We start from the raw sequence: 17,455 nt of genomic DNA, 5'->3' as shown, positions 1-17,455 counted from the left end.
CATTTCAACCAATAAATTAACTCGTTGAATAATTTCAGAGTACCCTGTGGAGTTTTTTGTAAACAAAGATGACATTCATCGTTTCTCAGCAAAAGGCACTGTGTTCGTCCTGAAGGCCTAACAAACACCTCAGATTGATTCCCTACCTCATCAAGCATTTGCATATACTTTTTCTTGGAAGTTGTTTTTTTTAAACCTGCATTTTTTTTGCTGTCTTCTCATATTGGTGCAGTCTTTCCTTGCAGCACATCGCTGCAAGCAGCTGTCAAGGTACTGAATAATTTAAAACTTAGGGAAGTTATATGTTTGCCATCTCCTTCATTTGATAAATGTGGACAGTTTTGAGGCAAACACATTAGCTGATTTGACATGAAGTTAACTTATGGTATCAAGTGTGTCCTGAAGTAAGGTCATAAAAAATGTTAAATGTTAAAATGTTAATGTTAAAAACACCCATACATATTACAGACATTTATGTGTATCTTCATGTAAATGATAAGGTTCAACAGACATTACTGTTGTCAGTGGTCAAACTTCCACAGGATCCCTTTAAAATACTAAGACAGAAGAGAAAACTTTGATCCACTCACTATTCTTGCTTCCCAGAGTCAAACCATACCACTTTTATTTGCATTTTCATTACACATAACACTCTGAGCTGAGGCAAGTCACACCTGTGATAGACTCTCTGGAGTGGCGCAAAAGCGTGCCCAACAGGTCTCCAAACAGACTGCAGTGTTATATTGTCCACCACGGCCAATGGAGATGCAAAAACATGCTGGGCTGACATGCCAAGTCAAACTAGATCAAGCTAAGAAAGCATGTGTATGTAAAAGGGCTATAAGATTGTAACTGTCTTTGAGATAGCAACCTGTTGTCATGCCAAAGTCTTCCACCCTCGCAGTGTCATATTTTGCCTTGCTTAGGCATGAAAGTATACACATTAACATCACGTGGAAAGGTTTAACAAAAAATGCAATGCCAGGTCAGACTTTCAAAATAAAGCTTGCTGAGAAACATCTCAGGTGATGGTCACAGTTTGGTTTGGTTTAGTCACCAAAACTTCTTGGTTAAATTTAGAAAAAGATTGTGGTTTGGATTAAATTTGACCTATCCCTATAGCCCAACATCCTGTCTGTGTGGACCTGCTGGTTCTACACCTTCATACACACTTCAGACAAAATGTGACACTGACACAGAATCCTCTAGTGGACTTGGGGGTCATGCTTTGGTGCACAATACCCAAGCCAGAGAGCTCAAACATTTAGCCAGTTTTAGAGTTTACCTGATGCTTGAAATGCTGGTCTGCCTGATTTATACTGCACTACACACCTCAGTCACATTATGTATAACTTATTATATACAATGTAAGGTAAGGTGAAAGTTTGTCTACTAAACTTTCAAATAAAGTGAAAAGTAAAGCAATTGTTGTTTTGGATGCTGCACAGTGTGGAAAGAAAATGTGATGAGTTTTGTTCTCCTGGCAACAAGAACGGTGCTTTGTTTAAAATAGATGAGAACAAAATTGGCTTGTTGCATGTGAGAGCTAATAGCCACAATGTCTGAACAAGCTAAGAGGACAGTGCCTGGAGAAAATGTTCATCAAGAGAGATCCAAGCAAAACATGTCCCTTGAGTGCTGCCTGCAGTCTGTGATTGGCAGGAGGGTGGCTACAAAAACAAAAATTAGCACATAACAAATAAGATATGTTTCCAAATCAATGAACACATCCCTCTGCGCTTTCCGTAATCACTGTCACTCCCAACACGTCGAGTTTCATCCCTTTTAACTTCGGCTAAACACACTAGACATGGCTGCCAGCTAAAAAGACTTATTTGTTTGATTTGTTCTGCTCGTTTTCTAACTATGAGGAATTGTCATCAGACATCAGTATCCATCTCCTATAATCACTGGTCCTTCAGTTTGGTCGTAGAGAGCTTAGGCTTCTATCCAGACATGTTTCCTTGAGTCAGTTGACTTATTTGAGACTGTCTGTATATCCTTTAATTTTCCTGGAAAGTGTTCATCAGATCTATTTCACACTTGGCAAGTGTACTGCTAAGGACCCAAGGGAGCGCAGTGCTGAATTTTGGTGCAATTTGACCAGATGGTGACACAACAAACTTTACATTTCAACCTGCAACTTTTGAACATTAGATATCAGAAAAAAATATAAACCATACACATTTGCATCTACATAGATTTTCTGCCATTTCTTCCTATTCTTCCTGCAAATTATTAATAAATTGTCAACAAATATGGTACAGAACATCTGTGGAACAAGCTAGAAAATGTACCTTTTCGATTTTTTATATTTCTTTTATTTTTACCACGGCTGACCCCCAAAGTTTGCTCAAATGCTGTGAGCAGGGCTTCAAAAATGTCATATCTCCTGAATGCTTTTTCCTTTGTAAACATCAGCAGCACCATCTAACTACAAAGGAGAGAATCCTTCTGTCTGTCCTTCGCAGAACTTGAGAACCGTCCGTCGGATTGACTTCACACTCGGCAGGTGTGTTGCTGAGGCGCCAAAGGGAGTGAAGTCTCGAGTGTGAAATTGATCAGACGGATGATTTTTAAGAAAGGTGCAAGCTGCATTTCTAGGGCCCGAGCAGCCTGCCTAGTCCAAATGGGCACACTCAACAGAAATGCCCCCTAACAACACTGCAAGCAGCCATACCGGCAGCCAAGCGCGTTTCAAACAGCCACTCCAACGCCCAGAACAGGCAGTAATATTTAAATGCCATGTCATTTTAATGGTTAATGGCAATTTCAAGTCTTGACTTGGACCGATTTACCTTCACTTCTAACAAACTGCCTGCAGCTCTTTCAACAAGGAGACGCACATCGCTACAGAGTGAATATTGGACACCACCTGAGCTCAAACAGCAGTGTCCTCTCCTGACCAAACAAATCAAACTAAAGGAGTAAATACCAGTGTTCAAACTTATACTCCAGAAGTTCCCATCTAAACACGTCCTTTGTTTGTTTGTTATCTTGTTTCCTCAGACGATCACCAAAGTGCTGCTGCAGTACTGTGCCCTGCTGGCCAAGAGCTTCCCCTCCTACTGTGAGAAAGAGAAGATAGTGAGTACTGCTGTGTCACCACTCCGCTACCAAACCACTTCAGTCTGAGTTCATCTCTCATTTAGAGAGAGACCAAGCTCTCTGAAAGCTTGTGCAATCTCTGTGGAGTGGATTAATATTTTAGTTGCTGCTGCCCACTTGTGTAACTCTTTAACTTTCATCTCTGTTGTTTTCTCTTTGTTTGGCTCTTTCATCTCTCTGTCGCCGCCTTTACTTCCTCGTCTGACTTTCATTCATTTTCTGACTTTTCCCTCTTTACGTGATCTTCTGTGTCCCTCGTTTTGTTCTCTCTTGTCCACTCACACCCGTTGACTCCCTCATCCATCTTCCTCCAGCCCTGCGTGCTGATGAACAACATCCAGCAGATGAGGGTCCTGTTGGAGAAGATGTTTGAGTCGATGGGGGCAAAACAGGTGAATATTAACAGATGAGCACACACACACACACACCAAACACTTGTCCTACACCATCAGTTTTTAATCATCTGCCACTGAGGCTGGAGTTTTTCATTTCATCCTGCTGCCACTGATTGAACACTTGCGGTGCTTTGGGGTCTTGTTGAGGTACGAGACTGAAAACTGACAGTGTTTCAGTGTAATTGTCTTTATTCACAAGGTGTTTTAACATCCCGATCAAATCTGTGGGGAAAATCAAGACTGGAGAGTCCTTTCCAGACAGGAGCATGTTTTAAAAGATGTTAGACTGTTAATAATTGTGCAAACTGGCAAAAGGTTGTTTCCACTGTGAACCATGGTGGTTCCCAATTCCCAGATTTGTGAACAGGGTCCGGCGGGACATTCAGGATGACAGCTACGTTCATGATAGAGTAAACTAGCCAATCCCCTGAGCTAATGTGTGATAACTGCACTAACAACACACTGCAATGTGCAACAACATTTTTTGCTGGCTCCAGATATCAAACAAAAGTTGGAAACTATATCATATTTTGTTGCTGTGAGCTGTAAATTCACCACTTCTAAGCAGAAGGCATAACATTATCTGGGAAGGCCTCTCTTGCACTGGGAGCTGCCTCAGTTTCTACGTGTCTGTGGTGTACACAGCTGTCCGTGTATGCGTGTCTGATAATCTTAGACTCACCCTGGGTCCAGGTATGCAGTTGCCTGTACTCGTGGCAGACTTGAAAAATCTCAGCCAACTGAGAGACACCAGAGAGAAGAAAAATAATCGGGGGCAGTGCATTGAAATATGTCATACTAGCCAGTGCTGGGAATGAATATCTAAATCCATGTAAACTGCAAAGAACATAAAGGACAAAGGTTTAAGTTAACAATATGCATAATGGAGCATGATGTATGGATGACCACTGTAGTGTTTTGTGATCAGATCTCGTGCCGGAGCTGCTTTTCCTGGGAAATAACTCTCTGGCTTCTTTAACCAATAGCATTCAGTGGCGCTAAACACAGGATGCTCTTGCAAAATAGTGTCTGGGGTGAAGCTTAAGGTGAGGAGAACTGACTGAAATAGTCATGAATGGCAGACTTATAACAATAGTCAGACTAAATCACAGCTAATTGAAAAGTTGGTTCTAGATTTTCAAGTATAAAAAGTGCACACATTTGCTTCCTTCAAATGGAGTCATGATTACCACATTGGAGATTGTGCGCATGACTCGTGAACTCCTGAACTCATAGCTTTAAAAAAAAAAAAATTGCCTCTAACGATGTCATGAATACCACAAGAGAATGGAGGCAGCAAGTCACGCCATGGGCATGTCTTGAAATGGGGCTGGAAAAGTCAGTGAAATCCCCAGCAGGAACCATCTACCCTTTCATCCTGCTGGTACTGGTACATTCCAGACAATACACAGACAAACCTATCTGGGTCAACTCACCGGCCTCCAGGTGTGACCTAATTATTGTAATGGAACCATTTCATATGTATTTGGGTTCATTGAGAGGAGCAGCAGACCTGATTTTAAATGCTTGCAGGATTTTTTTCTGTGTTTGTAGTGGACATTTTTAAAGCTTTAAAAAAGGATTAATAATAATTATGATAAGAGGTTTCTGTATAGTTGTAATCTTCATATACAATGTGGAAAAGTTGAGTTGAAAACATTGCATTTTGTGTGACTAAATCAACATTTATTTTGAGTCTTCAGCTTTATGAGAAGTTCCCCCTCTTGTATTTCTCCTGCAGTTATTCACTTGTCTTTTCAGTCTTGCTTCAGTGTAAAGTAACCTTGCTGATATATTTTTGGAATATTATTAGCGGAGAAAGCTCTACAATAAGAGCTCATGTTTTTTTAGTCATTTTTTTGCAGATGAAGGTGCAAAAGGTGCAGCAGGTGTTGTGAAAAAAAGTGAAACCTCCATGTGTGCATGCATACAGAGGCTGTGAGATTCAGTGTGTGTGTGTGTTTCTCTCTGCAGCTAACTGCTGAGGAGGAGAGGGTATGTTTAGGTTTCTTTTTTGCTCTCCTCCCTTCTCCCCTGTTGCTCCTGGAACACAGACATCCACCATAAACAAGTTCATTAAAGCAACAACCCACCCTGAACCTCTTGCTAACACGTCAACCCTCTTTTTACCCGGTAGAGTGTGTGTTAGTGTGTGTTATTTTTAGGTTGATCCCAATTTACTCATAAACAAGAGATCAACTCCAACATTTCCTCTTCCTCCTTCCTAGACTCCCAGTTTTTTCACTCCCAGAAACAAACTTTGTTTTTCTTTTTCACCTCATATAATGTATGTAAAAAAAAAATATACTGTGTTTTCTGCCTCGGTGCTGCTTCTTTCCAAAAGCTTGAGAACGAGGAGGAACCTGAGGAGGGTGATGAGGAGGTGGGTCCACAACCTCAAACCTCATTGTTTACTTTTAAGTTGAAATTTGAGAAAAGGTCCGTTGGTTCAGAGTTTCTGAAATCTTTCACAAATTCCCCAAAAATATTTTTTTCTTTTCATGTTTGTGACCAATTGCATTTCTGTTGTTATACCTTGAATAGCCAAAAGTGTGTGGACACCGAAACATTACACCCTTGTCAAATATGTAATTTCAAAATATACACTCTAACCTGCTGCTAACATCCTTCACTGTCCTGGGAACGCTTTCCACAAGTTTTTAACCAGGCTATAGAGATTTGCTCAACACATCCTCATATCTACACAACAGAATAGTTTGACTGCAGTCAGCATTCCAGTTCATCCCCAAGATGTGAGTGTGGACAATGTGGCATAACCAAATTAATCTACAATGACTGTCATTGGAAGTTAGTTTAAAGTTGTGTCTATCAGTATTCAGTTATTCCTCCTCTCAGCAAAGCATCAATTCCCTACACTGCTGTCTCTCATGCATTTATTTGTTTTGTTTTGTTTTTCTTTATATAATCACATTTTCTTTGTCCTACATTTTATATAATCATTTTATATAATTTGTTTGTTTGTTTCTCTACCAGGCCATCAGTGACAATGAAAGGGAGGATGACATGGTGGGTAGGCTGCATCAGCAAAGCTGCCAGCAAAAACACAAAACAAAAAAAACAAAAAAACAAATCACTTTCATATTGGCTAATTAATCTTGTCTTCATATTTTAAAATAACTGCTGTTTGTTTTGGGGGATGGCGACAATCTCTGTGGCTGCCAGTCGGAGGAGTCCAAGGTGAGAGAGAGAGATTCTAGGTCATTCCCACTGAGTGTTCATTCAATTTACTTCAGTGCCTTTTATTGTTTTTTCTAATTGTTTTCTTCTCATTTTCTTTTCTCATTGTTGTTCCCATTTCAACATTAGTCTGGTTGCTCAGACTCAGAGGGATCTGAGGTAAGAGGAAACTCAGAAAGGAAAAACAATCAGGCAGAAATCCTCTGTAAAAACAGTGATGTAGTTTTCCTGTGACCTTGGACATTTTTATATCTTATTTATCTGGAGTTTTGACAACTTTTTAACATTTATTTAACTTGTCAAATTCGGAATTTGACTGGTTATCAATGCTGGTTAAATAGTAGAACACACTTATACTTGCAGGCTGCTCAGTACAACCACTGGACCTCTGCAGTTACCTATTGAATATCTTAGAGAATATGTGTCTCGCTTACGGGCAGTACTTGTATTTTTAGAGGATTTGCATTCAAAATTATGTATGTATGTTTTTAACTTGCCGCAAGCAGAAATTCACTGCAGAATCACTCATACATTAGTGTCTTATTTAGCGAATATTAATTGAGGGGATAGCAGCATAATCTGAGAATGATGCTGAACTTTCTGTGTCCTTACAAAACATCCTTACAACATTAAATGTAGATGTTAAGAGAGGGAAGAGGACAACTCATTCATTTTCCCTGCCAAGACTTCTTGGTCACAATCTTGTATCATTTACGATGGTACACAAAGTTTTAAAAGACTTTAAAACTCCTTACAAGAAGATATAAAACAAAAGTAACAATATCTGTCATGCTCCCACCCATCAAATGATTTTTCATGGATGCATAATCACAGATTTCAGGATTTCTTCTCAGCTTCTCAGTAATTGAACCTTATACATCTGGGATTATAGTCAGTCCCCTCCAGGATTTCATAGGCTTTTTTGCGGTCAAACTTTTACTGCATCTTCTTTTTAAATCGTGATGCATATGGCAATGTTTTAGCTGTTTTCTGCAGGAGCAAGAAAAAAAAATGCAAAAGAAGGTGGGGGGATTTTGTATAATTCGTTCAAAATCAAAGACAGCTTGTTCTGGTGAGAATAAAGCAGCACTCTTTTCTTGTGTTTCCAAGTAATCTTACCAAAAAGGCTTACGATTCTAACAAAATATTCTTTATTTGTAAAAGAAGAAATGCATCTGGGGGTATTCCACAAAGAAGCAAAATGTTTTCTGAGCTCAAATTCAGTGAAAACAGCAGGCACAAAATTGTGAAATATGAAAGTGCACAGGGCATTGATAAATGTCAATAATTGGGATTGGTTGGATTTGCATTAATTGTTTCCTTGAGGGATTGCGTCTTGCCTCCAAGCAACTTTACTACAAGACTAAAGATAAAATAAAAACCTGCACACTTAAGAGCATCCATGTCACATGGGATGAGGTTTAAAGATTTGGTTGTCTTTTTTTTCTGTGTTAGGAGAAACTTCTGATCATAAACTGTCCAAAATCTCAGGAAAACATTTCAAATAAAATTTTAATCGATTTTTGCCTGTTATCAAGTGATGGTTATCCCCCTTGAACTCCCCATCTGCTTCACCGTAAACACAGATGATAAATCCCTCCATGCCAAAGTGGCCATAAAGCCTCTGATACCACATGTTACCGATGCCCTTAACACATTTACAGCTGGGCACTGACACAGCCTCCCTCCTCTAGTGAGTGCTTAATAGACTAGACAGTAGGCTGCCAGATAATTGAATTTGATAGTGCATGAAAATGTTGTATTTAGCCGCCACTAAATGGCTTCTTGAAATGGTTTAGTTTGTCAGCTGACTGTCGGGGGTCTGCAGGAAGTCAGAGGAGAGGAGGAAAGTCAGATTTGGAGCTAAGGGTAAAGAAAGAAAGCGTGGCAGCACCTCGACTGTGCTGGTTAATGGACAAAGTTAATGTTATCTTAACAGATGTTAATATCTTAACAGATGTTAAATGGGATGTTGTAGTGAAGATACACATGCTGATGTGAATATAATCTGTGTTTATTTTGTTATAAAAAATTGTCTGAAAGCAGTGGTATTCAAGCAAGTGTGTAAAAATATGTTCCCTCTCTATAAGGACTTTTTATTTCCAGATTCATGAAAGTACTCAGGCCAATTTAACTGAACCCAGCGATGAATCCTTTTAATCCTGTCATGCTCCTTAATTGTTACTGTCCTCGTGTGCTGGTTGAAAAACATAAATGAACAGTGTGTGACATTTGAGGTGTAATATTCCTTGAAGACATCCTTCATAGAGGAGCTGTTTGTAAAGGGGAACCTTCATTCTCATTTAATGAAGAACCCCTGATGTACCCCAGGTTTCAGTGTTTTTCATATTGGTCTTCAAGGCTGCTTTGTAGTTTTATTTCATTTGCGCTCAGATTGTGAAGCAAGGAAATTGAAATTACGTTGGCTGTCTGGTAGCCTTGAAGGATAGTTTCACAATTTTTCAGCTAGTTTGTGGTGCCCATTTGAACAGGGGTACAAGGCAGAGAAGAAGAGCTGGAGATGAGGGGCAGGAGACCTAGAGCAGATGAGGCTGCGGGGTAACAGTAGACAGGGTTACGATGATTATTTGCCTCCCATTCGAATTTTGACCTGGAAGGTCATAGCCTTAACTTTCTCCTTGGCAGGCTCACCTGCAGTCGTGCATGTGTGACAAAACTGGCAATAAAATGGCTGCAAGCACAGACTGACTGGTGCAGAGGCTGAGCATTTTCATACAGTAAAAACATTTTGCCTGATCCTTGCCTCTACAAAGTAGTGTTTTGCAGGAAGAGCAATGCATCATCTGCATAGCAACTGATCTTTCAATGCATATTGGGTGTTTTACATTGCTTTCATATAGACTTCCAGATGTATGACTGATGCCAGATGTTCTATGGAAATGATAAAAGGCAACGTTAGAAACAGATTTAAGGTTGGGTTTGGGTGCGCTGGTTAACTTTAAGGGTTTAGAAGCAGTGTCCTCAAAACTAACAGCAACAACGTGTGTGTGTGTGTGCAGACCGTTCAGCAGCGCAGCTCCACTCAAGAAGTCTGTTAGAAAATAAGTTTCCAGTTGTCTTTCTACGTCTTGTAAATGTTTCTTGCCTCTCATGCATTACTTCGATAATACAGCTGTTGATTTACCAGTTATGACATTCTGTTGGATTTTAAGAGTTACCTAAAATAAAAACAACATAGTTAAATTTGCAAAAACATATGGGTTGCTAATGCTGTCCTGCTTTTGCTGCCCCATCCTTTCCTATCTGCCCCGTCCTCTCCTGTCCTGTATTATCCTGTCTGCCTTTAGGTTGACAACAAAGAGAAGGAGAAACAGGTTGGTTAGTCAGGCCCAGTGACAGATTGTCAGTGTGCTTGAAATCAGGTCTTTGTACAACTAAGACTTTGTGTTTTGTGTGTTGTGTTGTGTGTGTGAACTAGACTCAAATGTGTGTGTTTTGTTTTTACCAAAATTAAGTAGAATCTTAACAGCATATTAAACTGCAAGCCTCATCTACACACCCAGTATCTAGTGGAAGAGAGGATATTGTTTATTTTGAGTTTAATTCCATTTAAAGCAGCTCAGTGCTGCTTAATGTGACTCCAACTGCTAATCAGAGGAAATTGTTTGAAAACTTCGTTTCATTTTGTGTTTTGTACCGAGAAAAATATTGCCTGAAAAAAGTACTGAGACAACCATTTTAAAGACAGCATGTGGGGAGGAATAGTAAATGAGCGTCAGTTTGACGATGGCGTGTATATCAAACTGAGTGTTCCGCTGCCAATCAAATGCCCTTATCCTGACGGTCATGCGGGCAGCCAATAAGGAGACAGTGTACTGCAACAGGAAGAGTATTAAGTTTATTACAGTAACATCACAGGTGAAATTGTGGTGTTTGTACTGGCACTGACTCAAAGACAAGTACGTAGTTGGTTTAAATTAAATGCACAATGGAGGCCATCTCTGAGTTTGGTCTCTGTTCTCTCAATCCCAGTCTTTGTGCAGCATTTGTCTCCTGGTGACAATGCAGATTAGCATCTTGCTTTAACATTAAATGCCTGTTTCTGTCAGACTTCTCTTTCCTCTGCTAGCAGCAATAAAAAGATGTTTCAGGGAAGTGCTGGGTGCTCCGTGGCTCCCGTTATTACTCTGAGAGGATTGAAAATCTGATGAAGTGGGGAACAAAACCTTGAGATATTTTTACCTCTCAGTGTTAAAAAGAAAATGCAGAACTCTCGCAGCTGTTAAGGACTCACAACAGTTTGTCTCCTCTGTTCAATATAAGGAGACAACAGAGGAAGGTGTCTGGTAGACAGAGTGGAACAATGAAGTGGAATATTCATCACTGAGCAGATAATTTCTCCAAAGACTTATAAAGTCTTATAGAGAAATTGGAGCTATGTGAGCTCTTTTACTTGAAGTAGATGTTTTAGTTTGTGTCAGTTATGTGCTGAAAGCAGCTGTTTACCATCTGTGCTCCTGTAGGATGAATCCTCAGCCTATGATGACAGTGATGAGGAGCAGGAGAAGGTTTGATTTCTTTACAATGGGATCATCTGACATTTCCATAACTAACCTCACTTCTCCTGTCGTCACCTCAGATCTGACTAAAAATCCTCACATGTTGTTGACCAGATCCTCCATTTACTTTATTCTTCTCTTGATAGACATTAATGTGCTCATGTTCCATGATTTTTTTCCCATAATTTCCATTGCCATATTGTCTTCCTCATGTCTTTTGTTTGCTGTTTTCTGTGTTTTTGTATCATAACATGTCTTTTTGTCATTCTTTTCTTTGTCCAAAAGAATGATAAGGAAAAGGTGAGCTGTCATCCAAGGGCCCTCATACACACTTTGATCTTAATGAATTATTTGTTGTGTTTCTTTTATTGTTATTAACATTTATGTCATCTCTCTTTTTCTTTCTTATTTCACATCTTCATAATCTCAGTCAAAGGAGGAGAAGGTGTGTTTGCAATCAACCTGTGTGCCTTTTTTTTTAAACATTTAGAGATGTGTGTTGTGTGCATGAAATGGCAGTATGAAAACAGTTTGACAGTGAGAAAAGTGACGCTCATAATGTTGAACCTAAAGAGAATCGACACCTGAATCTGCAGCTGCGCTCGGCTTAGCTTTATAGAGTTTCAACTCATTGTTTAGCCGTGCAAACACAACTTTGCAGTTTTGATTCACTCTCACTGCTCTCATAATGTCGTTACTGTCGGCAACAGGCAGCTGCTTTCAGAGAAAAGGTTAGAAAACCCAGTGACCACGCAGTGGGGCATTTAGCAACTAAAAGAGGCAGATATTTGGCTCAGTAGTTGGAGGAGACCAAAAACAGAGCTAAAACAGAGGGAATATTGGAGTTACATTCACCAGGTGGCCAGAAAGATGAGCGTAACTGCTGAATGTGTAAATAAACTGTTTTCTAACAGGTTCAACATGCCAACTAAAGGCTCATTTATGCCCCCATCATATACAAAAATATGGAGATAGGAGTGCGTCTGTAATGAAAGGACCCCGTTGTGAGAGATACTGACTGTTCAAAATTGGCCAAAGAAAGGAAAAAATATAGAAAAACACTGTTAAAAATGATTTCCATGGTCCAAAGTATTTACTACTGGTCCTGTAATGACCAGTGGAAACAGCACCGGGGCCAACGTTCAAACAGTCATTCAACAATTAGTTGTTTTGATCCAGAGTAGTTCACAGTCAACTCCAGAGTAGTGGGGTCCAATTATGTGCCTGGAGGAACATGAATCCACATCCTTTCAGCTGTTTTCACATTACCACACGTTCAAGCAGAGAACGAGCAAGTCATTAGTGAAATGATTTGGTGATGGGATGGACGGACTGCAGACTCCAAAGAGCTCTAGACATTTAAGTCTGTTAAAAACCCGGCGGGGTCACGGTGTTAATGATCCCAATGTGGATGAGCGTGGTTGAAATCACGCATCTGATGTGGTGATGTTTATCTGGACCGACACTATCTAAGGAAACTGAATCCTGCGCGTGTCTTATGCTTTAAATGTCGAGGCTTGTTTTAGCTAAGTTTTTATCACCCCTCAGAGAGACCTGTGAAGCTGGATATAAAACCTCAGAATCAGCAAAACTGGTCCTATGAGAGTCTCACCTGAAAGCAACAATAAGGGTTATTAATATGTGAGTCACTGTCTGACGGGACTAAAAGGTGAACAGGGAGGCTGGACTTCATAAAACTGCCAGAAAGTCTGCGCCTGTTATGATGTGTGAATGTCATTTTGTGTTAACATCTTTATAGTGGGTTCTTCTTGCATCTAAACATAGCTCACTCACAAACGTGTGTGTCCTTGCAGGCTGAAAAGAAAGACAAAGAGAAGCAGGTTAGTTTGATTGTAATCACGTTTGCTTTCACCTCCTCCTCTCCAATATCTGTTAGTTTTGTCTAGATCTATTCAGATTTACCCTCCTTCGTGTGTGATATTCCCTGAACCTCTCATTTTCTTCGTCATTTTGAATGCACTCATTTATTGACATCATTGTACATGCCGTAATTAGATTTTTCTTCTAAAGCTAGCTTCAATAGAAGGCAGTTATTTCTGTGAGAGTGAGAGATTAACGGACGTGTGTCGGCTTTTTCTTTAAACATTTCTTTTCTTGCCTTTGCCCCAAGGAGGACAATAAGAACAAACAGGTGGGTACTTGAAATGCAGATAATTATCCTCACTTTAGATATCTTGTGATCAACCGGCACAGACGAATTTGACGGGAGTGGTAAAACTTCGTAAAGCTTCAGTGGCAGCTCTAATAAAAGGTCCTACAATATGCATCTTTATTAAGTTTTTCCTGTATTCATAATTTGTATTAATGTTTGATGTCCTGAGACTAAAGGCCTGATAATTCTAATATGAGAGCAGTGATTAAAGCTGTGGTTGGCGGTTCTGGAGAAATGAGAAATGAGAATGAGTTTATTGTTGAGTCTCAATAGAAGGTCATCAAATATAGATGCTCTGGGTTGGAAGCTGGCTCTGATTGGCTGCTCTGTTTTTGGATGATACTGGCAAATGTCATTAGGAGCACAAGGAGCAGCCACATATTGATTTCTCTTGTTCTACTGTCAGAATATAGTAACAGTTTCCACAAATATGACAAAAAGTTACTTTTGTAAAAGTTACCTACAGGACCTTTAATTGTTGAAAGCACTGTCAAACATAGTAAAGGAGGTTCAGCCTAAAAAAAACACTTAGAAGCAGTAAGAAAAGTTTCTGTTACTATAAATTAACTAAATGGTAAAAAAAAAAATAAGGCTTTACACAAATTCAACAGCTTAAGCAAATGTTCAAGAATGGTTTCTTAACTATCTTAACTTATTATGCTGCAGTCACATCAGGCACGTTTGGGTTCACCAGAAAAATAACGATAAAGTGATGCCTGAAAATGTGAGTTGCCGTCATCTTCCAGGAGAGCAGAAAGGACAGAAAATCAGTCAGAAAATACTTTCAAAAAGGAATATTTGATTAAGAAAGCTCAGAAAAAGGAAAGAAATTAAAGGCAAACAGGACTGGGGCTCACATTCACCCGCACCTCCATGACCATGACCAAAAACACGTGACCTGTTAACCCCTAAACTCACTTCAAAATTGTGAACTTAATAAACCACACTTTACAAATGCACTCAAGAGAAATATCCTGCATGATTTGGACAAAGTAAATGTGTAGCTGTGACATCTTCTGGGGATGTCATGCCCCAAGTGACCGGTGTTGGTGTGGCTAACACATTAGCTTAGTTGTAAACAAAGGCATTTCTAACACATCTGCATCTCAGTTGTCTAGTTTAGGTCTCATATTTGACCATTTTGTGTGCACATGTGAGTGTGTATGTGGTCCTTGGGATGAGTAAGTGTGGGCCTTGACCGCGCTGCTGCTTCCACTCTCCGTCTGCTGCCCCCGTTGACTCAGACGTTTCCTAGAATCCAATTCAAAGAATCATTTCCATTTGGCAAAGCACTTTATTTGTCCTTCGGCAGAAGGAGCTCCACTTGATTCAATTTAACGTGTTTTTTTTTTCCCCCAGAATGAAGCTTCTTTTCTTTGAGCTTTAGTCATTTAATTTTGTTTCTGTGTTTTTAACATTTCATTTAAACTCGTTACACTCGCTTTCAATATTGTTGGTTTATCGTTTCCCTTAGAATATTTCATATTTGAAGGGACCATCCTGAAAAAGGTGAAAACATGACTACAGAGGACAGCTGTCTAATGTTTTGTTTTGTTTTGTTTTGTTTTCTCATAAAGTCAAAGGAGGAAGTGAACAAGGTTTGTTTGCTCAATCACAGTCATCTCCCTTTTTTTTCTTTGTTGTGCTTTTCCCTCTGATCCACCTCTTAAATGCAACTCCTGAATTTAGACTATTAACCTGTTAGCCATGGGGCAACAGACGGCCCTGTCTTACATCCTGATGTACAACATTAATACTGGAGGTAGTTCTTGTGTAAGACAATAAAATTAATTTTAAAAACCTGAGCTGGCCAGAATCATAAGGAGACTAGGAGTTTATCTAGCAATCTATGTAATATTTCGTTAACTTTCTAGCTAGCTAGTAGACTATATAACATTTTGCCAACTCTTTGGCTAGCTAGCAAACCATGTAACGTTTTCGTAAGGAATACAGAGGAGCCAAAAGTGAACCGTTTCCCCTCTCTGTTATACTCAGTACATCCCAACAGCACTCAAGATTGTTTGTTTATTAATTTATTTAGTTGGTTAATTTTATTTGTGCACCATCCCCATATTGATTCAGTTCTTTAATTTTGGTTACATCAGGTTAAACTGAGATTAGTTTTTAACTGTGCAACAGAGCTGTGATTAATTTTAAATCTGGATTTATTCATTTTAAACCTAGTTTTGCTAAACTGTGATTAGAATTTATGTTGTATTAAATTAATCTTGTTGTCAGTGCAACCCAGTCTAAGTGTTTGCGCTGTTAAAAGCTTCAGCCAGCCGCGTAGTAAACATAACCAAAAACATCTGCTTTAATTAGCTAATTATCTGATCATTCGTTGAATACTTCTTACGAATCATTCCTGTTTGAGTTGAAGTCGGTGTGTAGCAGTGTCATTATCAGACAGCAGTGCAACATTTCTGCAGGTGATGTCAGTTTTCCCATTTGTTTTGTAGCATCCCAATAAACCAGAAGCAATAAATAAGAGCTTTTATTAAAATCACCCACTCACCATTACCCAATCCACCAGACAATATCACAAAAACCCACCCAAAATAAACCCCCATACTATTTTTACCTGCTGCATACCATAATGTACAAACCTGCGTCTGTGCATATTATAGTTTGTTTAATCATCAATATCCTTAACAGTATTGTGTGACTTTTCTTTTTAATTCTGTCTCTTTTTTTGCCTTTGTGTCTTTCCGGGAAGACTGAAGCCACGGCTGCTACAAAGAAGGTACAGTTGGGTGGTAGAGCAAGATAAGAGAGTCAGACAAACACTTATTATTAGTGAAGGAAGCTTCTAATTTCAGGCTGTGGTTCTAGTGAGGAAAGTGTGTGTGTGTGTGTGTGTGTGTGTGTGTGTGTGTGTGTCCTCTTGTTCTCAAAAGTAGTTCTTTTTAGTTATTTGTAATCACTTTCTTTCTCCTCCTAACATCTTAAAGAATTACACCAAGCGAATCGAGAATTTTTAGTACCTTTGAAGGTCATGTTTTAAAGGATTTACACCTGAGCTTGGTAGATTTATGTGGTAAATAGTAAATAGATATTTACTTCAAATAGATGATGTAAGATATAAATACTGTGTTGAACTAGCGAGCACTTATGTTTCTACAGACGGTGAAAGTGGTGGGTAATTGAGAACTGGGTATAGGGGGTGTACACTTTGTATTTTAACATTATGCAAAGTGCTTAGCTGCATGCTAAGTTTTAACTTGAACTGCAGACAAGTCTGTCTGTCTGTCCTCCTAGTTTAACTGGTAAGATGACCAACCAGGCAAAAATACAAATTACAATACAGTTCTGCAAATTTAGTGGTCCTTTACAAGATCTGTTGTCCTACCTCGTATTTTCTTAGTGATTCGCTATAATATATAACTAGCTCAGCGCACACACAGAACTGCTAGCTTAGCAGAGGGAGAATAATTTTATAGTTTTATTTGTGGTGAAAAACAGTACAGTTTGAGTGTTTAACTGATATTTGTCAGGACTTGGTACACCTAGTTTGAAACTGAGATAATTTGGGATGTTTGGTCACAGTATCCAAAACTGATTTGCCCATTATGTTGTGTATTTCACATGGATATACATTAAAGTTGTGGCTTAACATGCAGTTAGCTTACACAATGGAGCTACTTCCCGACCATAACAGCCTTGTAAAAGCACAAGCATCATCACAAAGTTGCCAGTTTTGCACTCTTTCCTCACACAGCAGCTAGCTCGCTCACCTTCAAAATACTGAAGATGAAGTCCCCCGACCCAGCTTATTTCCAAAATTAGTGTTTTAGTTGCTGTTTTATGTCACAGCGAATCATAGTTGCTGATTTGAATCTCAAACACAAAATTGTACGTAATGAATTTATCTACTATTCCAGTTTTAATCTCGACTAGATCTCATCATATCAGCACTCACACTGTTCTTGATTCATCATCCCGTCTGATATTACAGAGGGTTTAGTCTTGTATTTTCGTTCATCACTCAAGGACACCTCACACGTTCACGTACACACTCACACGCCCATAAAGATGTTTGTCTCTGCTCGACACTCGCAGCT

At 39.3% G+C, this 17,455-nt stretch overlaps 1 protein-coding gene across 2 annotated transcripts in view; it reads left to right on the top strand.

Moving 5' to 3' along the window:
* LOC146320094 (protein unc-13 homolog B-like) overlaps nt 1–17,455 on the top strand; it is a 79,542-nt gene that overhangs the window by 53,091 nt on the left and 8,996 nt on the right. Inside the window, exons 24-38 of one of the 2 annotated variants that reach the window (XM_084728222.1) lie at nt 3,010–3,087; nt 3,423–3,500; nt 5,478–5,498; nt 5,848–5,886; nt 6,498–6,530; nt 6,687–6,701; nt 6,831–6,860; nt 10,010–10,036; nt 11,186–11,230; nt 11,507–11,519; nt 11,644–11,666; nt 13,036–13,062; nt 13,353–13,373; nt 14,972–14,992; nt 16,111–16,137. In XM_084728222.1, the coding sequence (XP_084584348.1) occupies nt 3,010–3,087; nt 3,423–3,500; nt 5,478–5,498; nt 5,848–5,886; nt 6,498–6,530; nt 6,687–6,701; nt 6,831–6,860; nt 10,010–10,036; nt 11,186–11,230; nt 11,507–11,519; nt 11,644–11,666; nt 13,036–13,062; nt 13,353–13,373; nt 14,972–14,992; nt 16,111–16,137 (498 nt within the window). The remainder of the gene's footprint in view (nt 1–3,009; nt 3,088–3,422; nt 3,501–5,477; nt 5,499–5,847; nt 5,887–6,497; nt 6,531–6,686; nt 6,702–6,830; nt 6,861–10,009; nt 10,037–11,185; nt 11,231–11,506; nt 11,520–11,643; nt 11,667–13,035; nt 13,063–13,352; nt 13,374–14,971; nt 14,993–16,110; nt 16,138–17,455) is intronic. The other variant, XM_084728221.1, reaches the window with a different exon arrangement.

The sequence above is a fragment of the Lutjanus erythropterus genome, chromosome 10 (genome assembly GCF_056507025.1).
Source record: "Lutjanus erythropterus isolate fLutEry1 chromosome 10, fLutEry1.hap2, whole genome shotgun sequence".
Lineage (NCBI taxonomy): Eukaryota > Metazoa > Chordata > Actinopteri > Lutjaniformes > Lutjanidae > Lutjanus > Lutjanus erythropterus.
The sequence above is the reverse complement of the archived record's forward strand: the minus strand, read 5'-3'. Positions and strand labels throughout refer to the sequence as shown.